Raw genomic sequence first — 18,384 nt, forward strand, 5'->3', positions numbered from 1 at the left:
GTTGATGATAACACGAATGAATGAGATCGAGCGAATGAAGAGAAAAATGAAAGAAAATTGCGTGGAAAAACAACAACGCCGAATCTTGAACAATTTTTGTTAATGGATGCTCTTTTGGTGGGCTTAGATGCTACTTGCTTTAGCTGCCGTATCTGGTGAAAAATTATGCGTGCTGTAATTTTTTTTTCGCTACACTTCTATTCAGGGCGACACACACTGTGAGAATGTAATCACCCGCACTCGATTGAAGACTATTTTGCTGTGCAATTTAACAACTGGATATCGTTTAATGCATTCAATCAGCGTTTAGACTGAGAGAGAGGTGTGACACGCTACACTCGAAGAAACCAACTGAACACATATAACTCGTGCTATGTGTATATTCGATGGCAGCAGTGGAAAAAAATAATACTCCACCAGCGAGAGAACGAGAGCGCGCGCGTGTTTACGGCATCGAATATGTTGTGTATAACATGGTATCGAAATTGTGTGAAAAATACACCAATACACACGGAGCGACAATCGTGCGAGAGAATTAAATATGAGCAGCATGCTTGCACACAAACAGCCATACACACAAACACACATACACACGTTCTTTCGTTCGCTCACTAACTCACTCACTCACCAAGTCCGACAGAGAATATGAACAGAGTGGTCCAAAGAGTTTTGAGTGCAAAGCAGCAGCAGCATTGATGAGCCGATCCAAGCCAAGCTGAGTAGAGCAGATCATCAAAAGAAGCCGAATCATAGTGTACCGAATTTAGTTAGGCATTAGAAGAATGTGGTGTGTATATATGCATTGCATGGCCAGGGTAATCAAACACATCATCCATCTAACGAGAGCAAATACACACAGTCAACCGATATGAATAAGCAAAACGACGATGACTTGGCTGCCATAGCAATAGAGCATAGGATTTTATCGTGAGCATCGAAAGATGTGCGAACATTTGAAATACAGAGAAGGGAATGAAAAAAAACAGGCCGTCGTTTCATTCACCAAATATCGTTCGGTATTCGTCATTTGTTTTTTCGCCGTATTCTTCTGTTTGTCTCTAGCACCGATTTTTTTTCTGTTCGTTTCTATAATAAGCTATGATATTAACTTTAGCCGTCAGCGATTTACGTTGAAAATGTATGACCAGTTATTTGGCAATGCGAAACGATATGTATATGATAAACTTATGAAATAGCTGCTGCAAAAAGCCGAAACACTTGATTACGAACATACGATATCATACGCAAAATATCGTATGATTTTTTCGCTATTTGTTTCTCCTATTCTCTTCACACCATCGGTATTGTGTGTTGAGTCAGTGTGAGTGAATCGCATGTTATTCTTACGTTTTTTTTTCTCTCTTCTTTTCTTACTCATTAATATTTTGACTCACCTATTTGGCTTTTGTGCATTTGCACGGTGTTTCTTTTTATTCATTTCATTTTAGTTTATCTTCGTTTTTTTGTTTCCCTCTTCGTTGCTGGTACGTGGAACAAACGAAACGGGATAGCAACTGCTAACCAATACCAACAGAAAAGAGAAAAGAATACACGAGTGTATGACGCGATTTAAGATATTACAAATGAGTATATTTTCTGTTGAATTTTGTGTATGTGTGTTTGTCATGACTTTGCCGCTCCATTTTACGATACATAACCATAGGGGTATTGCAACTACCATAAAATATATGTATTTCATCAAGTTTATCAAGCTCTTTCCAAGTTTATGCATAGTGTTGAACTTTTGTTCAAGCTCTACCATCGAAATGTACAGTAAAATAATTTACGGGCACGACGTAAGATGGCGTTTTTTCTGGTAAAAAAAGTTGCAATATCCCTTTGTACATAACGTGAACGATCGTACGATTTTTCGTCCTATCATTGACATTTCTACTCGAGTAGCGATTATTACGTGTCGTTTGACTTATTATTACACCGTTTGGAATTTATCGAAAAATGCCTTCGAATCGTGTGTACGTCCGTGTGGATGTGATGTGCTGCGATGCGATGGTATTTGTGCGTGTGTTTGTACGTGTGTGCGAGAGCGAGAGCGCGCGTTTGTGTATGATTCTCCGTTTATTCGGATATATATTCAGTGTGCAGTGTGCACTGTATCGTCTCGCACTGTGCGCTCCTCCAACGTGGATTTTTGGCGAATGGATTGTTCATCACATGTTTGTATGACGTCGTGGTAGTGAGAGATTACGCATGGCAATTCACAATTTTATCAGGAAAAACCACGTAGACTATACAGTCTGTTTTCATTTCGCTCTCGGTTTCGGTATGTCCACGTCGAGATTCTCTCTTATTTACGTTCACTCTCTCGCACTCTCCCGCCGCTGCCGACAAACGCACGAATAGCGCGACAATTCGTTCGCTGTTCGTGCTTGTGCTTTGGCATTTCATGTTTTCATAAGTGTAAGCTGTTTGATTGTTTGCATGTACCGAGTGTCACAACGTTTCGGTGACATTTACGGCGAATCACACTTTCTTGGCCTTATTTTTCATTGGCACTGCTATCTATTCCCACTTTCTTCGTATCTATTTGACTTTCTTATCGAATTAAAAACTATATGAAAACACGAAACTGAACCACATCTTGTTTGTTCTTTCACTCTTCCTCATTTGGCCAATTTGTAAAATTTAATTTATTTGCGGAAGAAAATTTAATGAAAGAAAATCCCTAGCAAAAACCAACTCACACAATTATTTTTTAATGATTGACGTTGACGAACATATTAAAAGAAGCATCTTATTTTACTGAGTCCGGGCGACGTAATTTATTTCGCTTGAATTATTTTGAAGAAATTCCATCATCAGAAAACTCAACATCAAAAAGTAACGAACACATTTTCATTAATAAGCCAAAAACCCATTTCGTTCATGTTCGCGCTCCGTTTCAAAAATCAACCGCAGAATTTTTTTCAAATTAACAACCAACAACGAATTGCATACTTTTCGGAGATTTTCTATCAACTTTGATTTTGCGAATGTTACTCTTTCGCTGTTCGCGTTATAAACATTTTTCAACGGATCGGTTAAGTATTTACTTACGCATTTGCAATTAAAGCAATTTTCCAAGACAAGTTTCAAACGATTCAGCTGAAATGCAATTTAATCCTCATTTTCATTTAACAAAACAGTTAATAACACTCAGGCATTATCTTGAGCGCGAGCAAATTTTACATGAATGTATCTATGTCTGTGTGTGTGTGCTGTACAAGGTAAAAAGTTATGCGTACGATGTAAAACTTGGTACGAAAAAGACAAACCATGACATGTATGCATCAGCAGCAGCAGCAGCAGAAGTATCATCGTCATCACATGAACTGGAATGTAATTGCAATATGTATAACGTAGCCCAAGCGCATTTATGAAAAGTTCTTAATGAGCATAATTGCCATACAACAGGAAGAAATAAAAGCGCAACTTGAATATGAAACAGTTTAATAATTGAATTTAATTTGTTTTCAGCGTCTTAACAACGCGCGCGTTTTTTGGATCAACTAAAATATAGATTGAAATCCCCGATTATAAAATTTATGTATATATTTGAAAAATTGTCGAATGCCAAAACTTGGGATCGTCGTCGGAAAATGTATGCCCAATATGGTGCAATGCACACGCTAAAAATCAAGCAATTTTCTGGTAAATGCTTTATATATTACCAAATTTTGTATCCGTTTATGAAACAATCGCGAATTTATAGAGAAAAAAACAAATTTTAAAATGGAAATCAATTCAGGTAGTTGACTTCAATTTAAAACTGTAGTCATGATCTGCACGCGATGGTTAACAACATAACAACAATGCTAACGCTGCCACTGCTGCGGTGGCCGCCGCTTTGAATCGTCGAAAAATTGTTCCATTAATCGGAGTCAATGTATATGAACAAGAGTATCGCGTCACGCACAGCATGTTGATTTTGTACTAATACTTGGTGCGTACATTTTTTCCAATGTCTGTGGTCAATTGCACCATTTCTCTGTTGTTTCTGACGCGGGAATGAAATGCTAATAAATGAATATTTTGCGCGATTTATTCATCGTTTTATTTTTCACCTTAACAAAGGCTTCTATGGCCACCGAAAAAAAAACCAATGCAAAACGATTGAACCCAACACCCACGAGAGTACAAAGAGAGAGAGAGAGAGAGAGAGAGAGAGAGAGAGAGAGAGAGAGAGATATGTATGTGTGTGGAATCACCAATGAAAGAAGTCGAAGCAAACAGCCTGAGGAAATACATTTTCGGTACAAATTGAAGCCGAGACTGTTACTGTATCCATCTCTTTGAATATATGATGAGCTTATGTTATACATGTGTGGTATTATATCACATTCATGTGCTGGCAGAGACAAGGTCACAAGCTGGTTTTCCCTCCCTCTCTCTTTCTTTTTTTAGTCAGCATGTGAACAAACCAATTTATTAGGTTTCTTCAATTTTCCTTACCTTATTACCTTTTTTTTCGTTGGCCAATTCAACAACTATATATGTGGTTTGGATTCAATCGGATATACACTAATTCGATTTGGCCATTTTCTGCTGATCGGATTATTAAGTAGTAAAGTGGAAATACTACTACTTGTCTGAATCACTTGAGAATGTACCATAAATTTTTGGGGATTTTCCTTCGAAATCGCTGTTGCCTGATTAGGTGATCAATTATACGGTCAAAGTCAATCTCAATAGAATTGTTGTTACGTTTGAGATGTTTAAAAAATCATTAAAACGATTCTATTCTGAGCAAAATGGCTATATCCCCAAAAATATTACCAATTAGCCATCGATCATTGCTATGATGTGAAAATGTTAATTAACTTTTAGACCGCAATTTACGTGTTGTATTTAATTAAGCTGAATGAAGACGACCACAAGAAAGGCACACACACAGGGGAAAAAGCTAACATAATAATGGTATTTAGCAAACAAGATTGATTAATTAATTTTCATTGAATCAAACACGTGTTGATAATAATACCGCACAGCTTTAGGCAATGCCACAATATACACACATTCAATTTGATGCTGGCGGAAAGTGACGGCCAATTATTAACAATTAATAAATTCATAAAAGCGTTTGGGTGATCCCTATTTGTTTACATTGTCGTACAATTGCGGTTAAAGAGCATCGATTCATAGATTATTTGCTTTTGTCCGAGACAAATCATTCGATTTTACACCACACATTGATTCATCATCGTACTGTACCGCACCGTTGATGTATCGAGGCATTTCCCACTCGAACTATAAACGGTTTTCGGCCGTTTTCTTGTGTGGCGGTGACTCTTAAAATTGTTTCGCTGGATTGTTGAGTGTTTGGGTTATTCGTCATTTCATTCATCGCTCAACTACAGCTACTGATGGCTGTGTGTTACTTTGCTTACACACTAAACCCATACTTAAGCGGTAGTTTATTGTTCGTATAAGCAAGTAGACAAGCCGATTTCGTGTTAAGTTTCACACACAAATAACAACGCTCAATCAAACTCTACCTCAACACAGTGTGTTGTGATCACATATTGAATGCAATAAAATAAATTTTTTCCGCTTCTTTGTTTGTTGATGTGTGTAACGAGCGCCGTGTTGGTTCATTTTTTTATTCAAATGTCATATACGTACATCGTACATACAAATACACCGCCACCGTATCAATATAGGCATTTTTTTCATAACTTTTCAAGCGTGCGAAGCTATTTTACACTTTAATATCATTTAGTTTGTGAGAGGCACCGACAGTCTTCACACTGCAGTATAACGTATCGGTCGCGTATTTGAAATGCAAGTGTAATAAAGGAGAAGATTTTCGAGATTTTTGTTCGAAGTTCTTTTTTTTTGTTACGCTACGACGTTAGCATTTGCATCATAATCGGCATTGAATAGACTTCTTCTGTTTTTTTTTTCGTTTTCGAAGTGACTCACAATTTTGGCGGATTGAACGGGATTGTACGGGTATGGTATTTTCCGCGTAATGAAATTGAGAGTGAATCGATTCGGAACATTGAATGATTGAATCATAGACCTCGACGACATTAAATAAATTACAATAAAATATCAATCAGATTACACCATTCAGCGGCAAATGCGGGTACTTTGAAACAGCACTCATTGAAAGTGAATCAAGAAAGAAAGAAAAAACACATCGTTGGTATTGTGTTGCCAATTTTGGTATTTTGTGTGTTTGAGTGCGCGCAGAGATTATGCAAAAAGGAAATTCCATAAATTCCCATAAATAGATTGTATTGTTTATCTCTTTGTGTGCTGGAGCTGAAGTAATTTTGTCGGCAAAGTGACTTTTTCTTTCTTCCTCTTCGGTATCAGTTGAATGCGCGCGCGTTGCAACTATTGTTTACATACATTGTAACCATAATCAATTCGGTAACCGAAATTTTTTCTGCTTCAATCGTGAATTGTTAATGCTCAGCTGCATCTTTTCTCAGCCAACGAATGATTTACCAACCACTTCAAGTGAACAGAAACTTACGATAAATAATTTAAAATAAAAAAAGAGAGAAGCAGGCGCACCAAGTGACTTTGAAATTGCATATTCGGTGTGTTCATATTATTGCTGTGCATTTTGCAATTCGTAGCGCATGCAGTACCCATATGCAACAGTGCACGACACGAATGAAAAAAAAACAATAACAACATCAACGATTTGGAATCTGGAAAAACGCGTGAACGAAAAATTTAAAAAAAAACACACAGACACGGAGTAACGTGCACCAACCAAATAGTAACAGAGCAACAAGTGTTTAAATCAAAGTAAGTTGAAACGAAAACCACTTGCCAACAACAATGCACGAATAATTCAAACAACACTTTAAAACAAACAATTCTAAAAATATTTGTATGTGTACGGCCACCCATAGAATGTACATGGCTTGCATTTTGTTGTATTTTCAACTGTAAAAGGAAATGCGTCTTAGTTTCCACAACCAAGCACCACTTTACATACATACGTTTATAAGAAACAGAAAAAAAAACATGTAAATCAAGAGTCAGGCATCTTGGATACACCACACCACAACGTACGCGTACTTGAGCATTTAAAAAGCCATACATACGCAGTTATAACAATGCAAAACTTGAATCGACATCGAAGAGAAACAGATTTTTTTCTCCTTTATGTAATCGAATGAGAAAGGTCTTTTCCGACCGACACCTTGCACTGGAAAGGCGGTCACAAAGCCTTTGATTTTGTCTCATTTGAAATTCATTTCGAAAACTAGATACTGAAAACGAACACACATGTTTATGTGTATCGCTAGCAAAATTCAAAATCGAACAAGATTCCAATCAAAGTATCGGCATCGCTTGATTATTTCAGTCGACGGAAATAACGACGATGATCAAAAAATGCAAAATAAAAAAATAAAATGTGTGAATTGTGTGCACAATCAATAATCAACATTTTCAATGTTGGATTTATGTCCAAAATAAGCGCGCACTAAACCAGAAACGCGTGAAGAATATTACAACAACCGAACAACGAACCGATAAATCCATTTGGGTAATAATAAAGGTGTAATCTTCTTGTAGGTCAATATATAACTTAAGTCTGTCTTATTTATTGAGCACTTAAAAAAAGAACTATTAGGCAATCGGCAAAAAAATCTCAATTGATATTTGAATGTAAAACGAATCGATCGCCGCATTAGACATAAAGTGTAGATGTTGTTGGCCAAACGCGCACATTATTTTATCGATACAAGCGAAACAACAATAGCAACCGAATCGTGTGCAAATTCCAAATGGAAATTTTGGTTTTCATATTGCAAGATAGCAAAAGTCGGCCCAAATTCAGTGTAAGGTCACCACACCGTCACTAGCTTCTCTGTCTCAACACACTTTTAATGCTTTTCTTTGCATATTTTTGTATAAAATTATACATCAAGTTTATGATTTACCTTGTTTGCCTGTGTCTTGTTTCATTCGATGTTCCTCCACATTGCCTAAAAAAAAAATAACAAAAAAATAATTTGGTAGAAAAAATAATCCGCAAACATAACGTTTCTCCATGTCTATATGATTTCTGCAAATACCTCTCTCTCTCTCTCTCTCTCTCAATCCGATTTGTCTATCTGGTTTTTTTTCTGTTCGCTCGCTCTCCAACTCTGCAAAAATGTGTATAAAATGTAACCGAACTGATGTAAACGGTCGAAACGGATTTCGTTTGTGTGGTGTCTGTGTGTTTTTCTTCTCCATCTTCTGTTCAATTTACTTGTCTAGGTCAATAATCGTGCATTCATCCATCGTTCGATGCGAGATAAAACTTTGAAATTTATTGATATGAGCACAATCAACTCACGTATCATAGAGATCCACGGGCAATCTTTCTCTACATTTTTATTCGCAGTTGGCACGCTATTCGAGTTGAACTAATTTTCATTAACATTGGCATCATGAATGGAGGATAGAATGGTTTCATTACTTGACTTCGACAATGAGATAATTTGTATGTGTTGGTGGTAGTGGTGGTTATCGATCGATTTTCCTGAAAATTCAATTCAAATTTTCATGGTAGAAATTTCAATTAACACAAACCACTGGCTATTATTTACTCTCTCACAAATTCCATGAATGTTCCTTGATGCATTCAAAATAGCAACCTCAAACATGGGTTTACAACCATCAGTCCGATGCAATTATACATACACACACTTTTTTTTTGCTTAACTCGGTGGAAATAAAACGAAATAATTTGTTGTTGAATTTGTTTTTTTTTTCGTTCGGTGCGTGTGTACTATGGCAGTAATATATGCAAATTTGGTAATAAATTATGGCATTTTCCATTTATTCGGTTAACCCATTTGAAAAGACCTCAAAAGAAAATTGAAAATTATGATAAATTTACAGTGTTTGCATACCATAGCTGGGCTATAATGAGGTTCGGTCAAGCCTAATTGAGATGAGAATAATTAATCGGACAATTATCGTTTAGAAAAAACACAACAAAATCACTCAATATCAATAGCGATTTGGTGTGTAGTTTGTGCAAGTAAATTTTGCATGTTTTAAAACGAAAGTGTGCAAATAATGTTCAATGCTGATTTGTTCATAGATCAATTAGTTCTATTTCCATTTAACTGCAACGTATAAATATAGACACAAACTTAAACAATAACATGGCAAAACCACGAAAATGAAAAACACACAGAAAACTTTCATTCATTCTCTTTATCTCTTTCCATCTCTCAGAATAGAACTTTTTAGCGTTCAAGTTATAAGTAATTGAATTAGTGAGTAAATCAATCAGTGTCATTTGATGTGACCTAGATATATCGAGTATATAATCTACTTGTAGCTCATGAAACGATTTCGCGCAATGAGAACGCTGCTACATATTTCAATGATATCCGCTCCGGTGAACGCAATAGTTTTTTACCTACGATGAATATATATCTTTAGATTGCATTGTCGATAGAATCGAATAAAGAATTATTTTGCGAGGAAAAACTCCAAAGTTAACGCTGAATGAGAATGACATGGCGTTCAATTCGATATCTAATCTGGATTGCATCAATTTGGCGCTGTCTCATCGATTGAAATCAACTTAAATCTTTCAATACGAACATCCGAACAATTGAAGTCAGCGCGAACATCCGAAAATGCAACAAATTTTGTTTGGCGGAAATGCAAACGATGTTGCTTTTCTGTTTTATACAAAATCAGGCGAATAAATTGCACGTTGCAGCTGAATTTGCATCGAGTTGAATCAAGTTCTTTCCGCTTTCATTGTGCAGAATCAGCAAAATCAGCTAAGGTCATAATTATATCATCGGGGAAGTGCTTCGTCGAATGGCAACGAAACAACAATGAAAAGTGAAAAACACACACATTCTGAAAGCGCAAAAATTACAAAATTACAGAAAAGACAAACAATTCCAGCAAATTATGCAAAATAAATAAATATTTATCCAATACAATAGCAACGACAACACGACGAAAAAAGACATTTGTCATCAACCGACGGAGCAAACACAACTCATTCACACATTTTTATTTATCGAAAATTGGTATCGAGCGTGCACTCTATTCTTCTGATGTGCTTAATGCCAATTTTAAATTATCACAAACAACACATCTCAATGACCTTCCGGATATTAGGCAACGAATAGGCCATTTCGTCATAAACAATAATCAATTTCATTATTTACATTCCATTCGCGTTTTATTTTTCTTTCTTTTTTATTTTTTCCGTTCAGCTGTGCTTCAGCTCGTCGCTCCCAGAAGGATAATAATTAATAAAATTGCTTTATTTGATTTTGAACGATGATAAAAACGCAACAGATTGCCTCACAGCGCATTCCACAAAACAAAATGTGATATTATTTTTTGATTATTGTTTGAAAGCTCACCATCAAAAATACTTTTGAAGGCTTCTCTGGTTGGAAAATTGTGTTTGATATCAATAATAATTAGGCCGAAGCACGAATTGAGTTCATAGCGTCACTGCCAGAGATTATATACGACCGTTTCTCTTCTACGAAAAACGCAAACATAATTCAATAATTCAATCCGGGAGACGAAAACAGTCCAATTACAACAAAGAAATGTGTTGAATGTAAAAGAGAGGCCGGATCTCTGGGGGGAAAACCATGCACAAAGAATGATGGCCGATTGAATGTAATTCCACTTCAATTGTATTAAATGTCGTATAAAGTCCATTAGTGACGCCTTTAACAAATGAGTCACGGCTTTTTTAAGCAAAAAGTGCTGGATTCTATGGAACATTGGCAATGGTGTGAGTAAGAGCTCTTATCGTTTAAATTCCAAAGGTAAAGCGATGCTATTCTCATGAGTATAAATCTCATCTAGTCGGTAAAATAGCATTTCGCTGTTACATGCATCGTTTCATGGACTAGCATGCATATAATATTAGTGAAGGAAATAAGAAACAGAATCGTCAAGTCGTTTACAGCATACACACAGCGATAAAAATGGCCTGAAGTTCATTGTGCGCGTAATAATTAACGTCGTTCGGTCGTTCTGTTGATCGATGCAGGTATATATAGTTACCATTCTGCGGCAAGAGTTTCATGTCTTTTCCTGTCATTCATCAGAACAGAATGAACCATCGACAAGTGCAAGATAACATTTTTATTAATGAGCCACCTTTTTCCCTCGTGTAGGCCTTTAGCATTTCTTTCTTACATTCGTTCGTCCAACAGCACTTCTCTTGTACATTTCAAATTAATTAATCGGAAACCAATGTCAATCCCTTGGCTGTGTGCAGCACATAATACATCGGTCAATGTCAAATATTGTTTTTTTTCCTTCTCTCCTTTGGCATACGTAACCAAGAAAGTGTCAATATAAACATATTATAAAAAAGGTAAAAATAAATTATTGGCCACAACGATAATTGTGTATGAGTGTATTTTGTTTATGTAAACAGCGACTTTGAAATTGAAAACGACGAAAATCAGTGTATGTCGAAATGTAGCACCGAAATGCTTCACAACCAATAAATCCGATCTCGATGAATGTGTGTACAAGGGGCAAAAAGAGAGTGAATAAAAGAGAAATAATAATCAGACACCAAATTATTCGTTTAAAGGATGACCGGTTTTTTCGATAAACTTGTTTGCCTATCTATTCATACACACTCCATCGCCTGAATGAAACCTGTGTGAATTGACAAATCATCGTTGCTAACGCATTTTCGACTGTTGCACACAACACACTTATCTAATACGATACATGAATGACAGAGCCGAGAAAACAGGTGGAAAGGAAAAAGAGAGAAAATGATCGTAAAACAACAAATCGCAATTGTAACAGACCATCAAAACCTAGTCAACACAGTCTTTTTCCGCCTATGCTGTAATGCCTTTGCAAAATGTCATACATATCGATTACACTTCAATCGTGAAAAGTGAGTGAGTGAGTGCAATTAACCAAGTAGAATTCATTTTTAAATACGTATATTGCACTGACAAGATTTATCTTGTTCGAGCTTCGAGCTATGTCTGTGTCACAATAACTTGTTTTCTATATCATTATTGTTGTTATTATTATTTAACACATCGCATTTCTCTTTCTCTCTCTCTCTCTTACTCTCCTCGGTTAATTCCATATACGGATGGAAGTTCGGGTCTGTGTGTGACTTGAGAGTGAATCGTTTTTTACTCGCTTATGAATCGAATGAATTAGATCATACACGTGTGTATATATGATTCAAGATGTTGATTATTTGTCAATATCAATGCAATATCGAGTGTTCTGTGTGTTAATATGCGCGAACCAGAGACTAAATTTTAGACTCTGCGATTAAAATTGATTGGTTGCCAGACACACATACACACACAAGCATACATCATGCTGAAGAAGGTCAGCAAACTCTCACAAGTTCATTTCATCAAGTTTTCGGTATGTTAGCATTTATTGACCAATCGAATATACGAAAATTCCAGTTACAAGGTATTAATTGGCCACAGTAGGTTATCAGTGCTGAGAAGCACAATTTTAGTGTCCATTTATAAATATAGCTCACATTCGAATTTAATAAATGTATTCGGTTGCTGACAGAGTTCATGAGATGTTGGTTTTACTCTTTGAGTCAGTGTTCGATTGGTCGTTGGAATTAATTCAAGGTTCTCTAGCTTGTCGTGCTGTGATTTTGAAATGCTGATGCGTATTTGTTTAAACAATGCGAGCGCAACAGTTACAGTAAATTACCAGAGTTGACAATGCCTGTGAATTTCTCGTGAACAGAGATAGAATGTTTCTTTGTTTCTTTGCCTCTCGCTATCTGCCTCAAAATCGCAAGCCAATCAAATTGATGACTTAATAAATGATGCGCATTTGAGTTCATATTCATAAAATAGAGATCAACATTAAGGCTTCAACCAGTTTGTTGTTGCGTTGGGCCAATCCTACCTAAAATGTGCGGTGGTCAGCATTGAAAAGATTGTCAATATTTAAGTAAGCTGAGTCTGGCTACTTCTTCACGTTGTTGCCGTTTTTTTTTATTGTTGTCGTTGTCGTTGTTTTTGTTGTTGTTGTCGTCGTCGTCGTCGTCGTCATAGTCATTGTGTTTTTTCCATTTTAGCTCATTTCATACATCGTTTTGAGTGGCCAAAGCAGTTTGCGTTTATCGTTAAAGCAATCAACATCGGCTACAGAGCACCGTGTGTGCATATATATTTACGTGCGTGAGTCTGTGTTTGTGTTTGCGGTTTCCAGTGTGGAGCCAGTTTTATCGTGAATTCTATTTTTATAAGATCGGATACATTAGTATTTTCATCATCGGCCGTCGTTGAGCAAGTGATTATGCGCATCATCGGCAATGCATATATATAAAGTGCGCAAACAAACATTAGCTATTTGATGTGAGAATATCGTGTGCTGTGCCGTGCATATCCAAGTAACGTCAAGTCATTATGTTTCCTTCGCATTCTAAAACACATAAATTCGTATGATTCAGATTATTTCATGGCTAGATTTGACAGAAAATAAAGAGGTTTTTATGATATGGAATGCGCGCGCGAATGTTCCATTCAAACTGGATTTTTTTCGTTATGGAACTGGTTTTGTTTTTCATATTTCAGCATCTCGCTCAATTTACGTTCTTTCACGAAAAGAGAGAGAAAAACAACCACACACGCATTTAGTAGATGACAAAAAATGATACAAACGAATCCGGGCGGCGTTCTTAAAATGAAACGAATTTGTTTTTGCCTTTCGTGGACTGTGCAATTGAACTTTTATCACCCGATAAGCGAGTAGATAATAAGCGCCATATAAAAGCCATACTTTGTTCAGAATCTTCAACCACTTAATCAAAAATAATTCGTGATCATGACGGGTTTGCGCATAATTTTCAATTTGCCGTCGAGATTAACAATGGTAGGAATCATGAAAGTGTTAATACGAAAATTGGCTTTATGCGGCTCGCGCAACATCATCGACAAAAAACACACACGATATGGTTAAATAGTGTATTTGTTCGAAATGACACACTCTGGCCAATCAATGCCAAATAAACAATTTGTCACAGTCTCGGCGTGCTTTCAGACGCATATCTAATGACACATCACACAAATCATCTAATTCGTTAGACTGTTTGTTTCGGTTCAATAAAGACGTCCGGTTCGTTGCTTTTTTTCCTCTCTCTCTCTCTCTCTCTCTCTCTCTCTCTCTCTCTCTCTCTCTCTCTCTCTCTCTCTCTCTCTCTCTCTCTCTCAACGCAGTTGTTATCTTACATATGAAGAACGAAGTGCTTAATGAGCAATTCAAAGCGTGCGCGTTTGGTTCGTTTCACTAATTTTGCAGATAATTAAAATCAAACCTTTCCGCAATAAATGGATTTAATAAGACATAAAAAACCAAATCATTATTTCCGGAAAATAAACTTTATTTTTTTGGACTATCATTTTCGACAACACAATTCACAACAACAACAAAAAATGTCTATTTTGTGTTTTTTAAGCAAAAATGGAGACTACCACAGAAAGTGAAGTAAATGAAATGAATGGAGTCGCTGATGCAGTGACAGCCAAATCAAATGAAACCCCTGAAAAGATGGATAAAATGATGGAAAATATGAATAAAGCGGTTCAGATGGAAAAAACAAATAGCTTGGATGACATTAAACCATCAAAACCAATCAAATCAGCCGTACGCGAAGTGACAATAAATGCTGAAGAGCCCGGCACATCCACATCATCATCGTCCACATCATCGGCAATATCGCATAGTCAAGAGCTAGCTGCACGTCGTCGTCAATTCATGTCACAACCATCAACGGTTGCAACGAGACGACAACAAGCCGTCTGTGTACGACGCGCACACAAAACCTACGGACCAAAAAACAATCCAAACATCATTTTGGATGGATTAAACATGACTGTGCCAAAAGGATCAATGTATGTGTCATTGCTTTGTTTGTTCTAAAATGCTATTAAATCGAGTCAACAAAAAAGGCTTTGTTTAAACTGGTTTTTTCTTCTCTGTTGACAGTTATGGATTACTAGGAGCTTCGGGATGTGGTAAAACCACACTTTTATCATGTATAGTTGGACGCAGACGATTAAATTCGGGTGAAATTTGGGTCTTGGGCGGTACGCCAGGCAGTCGAGGTTCGGGCGTGCCGGGACCACGAATTGGATACATGCCACAAGTAAGTGGAAAAAAAACGGCAATCGAAATTCATTCTCCTAATCATATTGAAGCTATTTTCGTAACACAATTTTCGTTTGATTGTTCCAGGAATTGGCTTTATATGGAGAATTCACATTACGCGAAACACTGCTCTACTTTGGATGGATTGCCGGCATGACAACATCCGAATGTGATGAGAAAATTGATTTTCTTATTCGATTGTTGCAACTACCAAATGTGACACGTTTTGTTAAGAATTTGAGCGGTGGCCAACAACGGCGAATGAGCTTGGCTGCGGCACTTTTACATGGTATGTGAAATGATTTAACCACTAGCTAATCTAATAAAATTTCTTTCCCTCTCCCTCTTTGCCTAACACACACCCACACAAACAAAATGAAAGTGACGCAGATGCTCACACAACACTTTCCTAACAATATATAGTTTAATCGACGGTTTAATCCATTTACCTGGCAAATAATTCTATTTAACAATTACAGAACCGGAATTATTGATTTTGGATGAGCCAACGGTTGGTGTTGATCCAATCATTCGGCAAAGCATTTGGGATCATTTAGTGGAAATTACGAATACGATGAAAAAAACGGTCATCATTACGACACATTATATCGAGGAAACGCGTCAAGCCCACGTTGTACGTATTATGATTTATTTGTGCTTTATCAAAAAATGAAATCTCATAATAGAAACTATGTCATTACCATGACGTCAAAGAAAGTATGATTTGACAAAATTGAGTAGTTTGTGAAACGTGTCTAGTGTTTTTCCCTTTTGTTTTATCTAATGCGACTGTGACATCGTTTATTTATTTAGATTGGTTTAATGCGAGGCGGTAAATTCTTAGCGGAAGAATCTCCGGATACTCTTCAAATGAAGTACCAATGTGAATCATTAGAAGAGGTGTTCTTAAAGCTTGCCATTATACAAAATAAGGGAAAACGTCGTCGTTCGTCAATTGCACAGGAAATATCCGATCAAGTATCGATGCCATCGGCAATGACCGTGAGTATTACAACCACATCGAATGATCAATCAATTTTATTTATACTACGAATAAAGAAAAAAATGTTAATTTTCTTTTGCATAGAATCCTGGTTTAGACATATCTGAAGAGGATCCGAATGAAATTTCCGGTGAATTTGGTGATCATTCCACATCGATAATGCCGTTACCGAAACATGTAACCGATACAACATCACCGTTACCTCCATCGGAAGAGCAACCGGCCACACTCATCGACTATGTCAAAGTGTTTAAGCCGCATCACATGAAAGCGTTAATTTGGAAAAATTTCCTATGGATGTGGCGAAATGTTGGTGTGATGGCGTTCATTATCGGTTTACCGTGTTTACAAATTATCCTTTTCTGTTTGGCTATCGGTCATGATCCAAAAGAATTGAAATTGGCCGTTGCAAATCATGAATTGAATTCAACCGGGATGGATGACTGTCCAGTATACGAAGGTTGCAATTATACGTTACTCAGTTGTCGTTACTTGAATATTCTAACACAAAAAGATATGGTCATTGTGAGTATCGATGGAATTTTACGAATGTCATTCGACGTTGGCGATTTTTATGACGTATACTTCATTTTGTTTTCTGTCGTTGTTTTGTCAACAGCAATTCTATGATTCGGATGAAGTTGCCTACAATGAAGTTAAACGTGGTCGCGCATGGGCTGCATTGGTTTTCCAAAGTAATTACTCTGACTCACTGGTTGAACGAACTGAAGCGGGCCGATATGCTGAAGATTATACGATTGAAGCGTCTGACGTCACAATCCGTATGGACATGTCAAGTAAGTGACTAAAAATAAATCCAATTGTTTTCTTCTCTCTTACATCACGCACGGAAATGCTTATTAAAAAAACCGCTGTGACTTTTTTTCTTCTTCTAATCTTGACTTTAGATCAACAAATTGGACAATTGCTGTTCCGTGATCTTCAATTTGGATTTTTCAGTTTTATCAATCAAGTGATGAAAGATTGTGATTTGAATCCAGCGCTCGGACAAATTCCCGTTCGTTTTAACACGCCAATTTATGGAACGCAAACGCCAAATTTCACCGATTTCGCTGCACCTGGTGTTATATTGACTATAATTTTCTTTTTATCGGTTGCATTAACCTCCGGCGCTATGTTAATTGAACGGAACGAAGGCATGTTAGAACGTTGCCTGGTATCCGGAATAACCGGGATCGAAATGCTGTTCTCGCATGTTGCCACACAATTCGTCATAATGTGCGGTCAAACGACATTCGTACTTATTTTCAGCTTTTCTATTTTTGGACTAACACTACAAGGTGACATTTTATGGGTGATCTTATTGACCATACTGACTGGACTGTGCGGCATGTGTTTCGGTATGTTGTTATCAAAACGAAAACACACTTTCGCTTTTTTTCTCCCATTTCAAGGGCATTTTTGAAAAAAAAATTCTTTGTTTCATTTTTCTCCCACTTTGGTGCAATTAGGTTTTGTTGTATCATCGGCGTGTGACAATGAACGTACAGCGACATACATGGCGATGGGAAGTTTCTTGCCGATTGTCATGCTGTGCGGCATTATTTGGCCAATTGAAGGAATGTATCCAGGTTTGAAGTACATTGCATGGTTCTTGCCATTGACACAATCAACGGAAAGTTTGCGATCAATTACTCAACGTGGTTGGCTAATCAGCGAGACAGCCGTTTATACGGGCTTCATTTCGACCGGCATTTGGGTGTTGGTCTTCTTAACAATAAGCATCCTATTGTTGAAATTTAAGAAAGGTTAACCACGTACCTAGCACTCTCTATGTATTTGAGTCATTTCGTTTATGTTTATATTTTATTGTCTTTTTCATGTAAAATTTAGTTAATTTTTTTTTTGTGTTGTTTTAAGCATTTTAGCGGTAATATTCGTAATTCTTTTCTTGGATAAGTTGTACATGAATGTTCTTTTTCTAATAATTATTTAATCCAAGCTTAGCGAAAAGTGTGAATGATATTGTTATTTAAAAAACAAAACAAAAATAAATAAATATAAATTGGTGTCGATGTCATGGAAATTGACGAATTGTTGCATTCAATATGTGTTTCACTATTGCCGGTTACAGCTAAAAACCCCCACACAATTCATTCCGGATTACTTTTTATCCAAAAAAGAAGAAAAGGAAAACAAAACCAAACAAATAAAATCATTCAAAATGGGAATGGCTTATGATGACGAACTTCGGACGCTTGAGATGTTACGATTAAGCATCGGGCAAGGTCTGC

The 18,384-nt window shown here is 36.7% G+C and overlaps 2 protein-coding genes across 6 annotated transcripts in view; one reads left to right on the plus strand and one right to left on the minus strand.

Annotated features, from left to right (window-relative positions):
- Window positions 1-461, minus strand: part of LOC129569747 (low-density lipoprotein receptor-like) — a 23,879-nt gene extending 23,418 nt beyond the window's left edge. Inside the window, exon 1 of one of the 2 annotated variants that reach the window (XM_055448894.1) lies at window positions 1-461. This exon is cut by the window's left edge and continues 3,594 nt beyond it. The gene's annotated coding sequence lies outside the window, so the exon portion shown is untranslated. The other variant, XM_055448903.1, reaches the window with a different exon arrangement.
- A 5,017-nt stretch (window positions 462-5,478) lies between these two features.
- LOC129569774 (ABC transporter G family member 23) lies at window positions 5,479-18,192 on the plus strand. 4 transcript variants are annotated; one of them, XM_055448962.1, is made up of 10 exons: window positions 5,479-6,762; window positions 14,435-14,870; window positions 14,965-15,124; window positions 15,214-15,415; window positions 15,606-15,760; window positions 15,940-16,128; window positions 16,214-16,654; window positions 16,749-16,926; window positions 17,038-17,490; window positions 17,602-18,192. In XM_055448962.1, exons 2-10 carry the CDS (start codon window positions 14,440-14,442, stop codon window positions 17,901-17,903), a joined length of 2,511 nt encoding a protein of 836 aa, XP_055304937.1. In that variant the 5' UTR covers window positions 5,479-6,762; window positions 14,435-14,439; the 3' UTR covers window positions 17,904-18,192. The 4 variants fall into 4 exon arrangements, with proteins under 4 accessions (XP_055304937.1, XP_055304923.1, XP_055304931.1 ...); XM_055448948.1 differs by having other exon boundaries at window positions 5,734-5,949; XM_055448956.1 differs by lacking the exon at window positions 5,479-6,762 and adding an exon at window positions 12,570-12,927.
- Window positions 18,193-18,384: the final 192 nt, after the last annotated feature.

The sequence above is a fragment of the Sitodiplosis mosellana genome, unplaced genomic scaffold, assembly GCF_009176505.1.
Source record: "Sitodiplosis mosellana isolate CC-2019 unplaced genomic scaffold, AAFC_SMos_1.0 Smas_scaffold_1, whole genome shotgun sequence".
Classification (NCBI taxonomy): Eukaryota; Metazoa; Arthropoda; class Insecta; order Diptera; family Cecidomyiidae; genus Sitodiplosis; species Sitodiplosis mosellana.

Excerpts from the sequence above, each read along its gene's own strand:
- LOC129569774 (XM_055448962.1), top strand. The coding sequence starts at position 14,440 with ATGGAGACTACCACAGAAAGTGAAGTAAATGAAATGAATGGAGTCGCT. Across the intron at positions 15,125-15,213 it reads GAATTGGATACATGCCACAA|GAATTGGCTTTATATGGAGA; the intron begins GTAAGTGGAAAA and ends TGATTGTTCCAG. Across the intron at positions 16,655-16,748 it reads CACAAAAAGATATGGTCATT|CAATTCTATGATTCGGATGA; the intron begins GTGAGTATCGAT and ends TTTTGTCAACAG.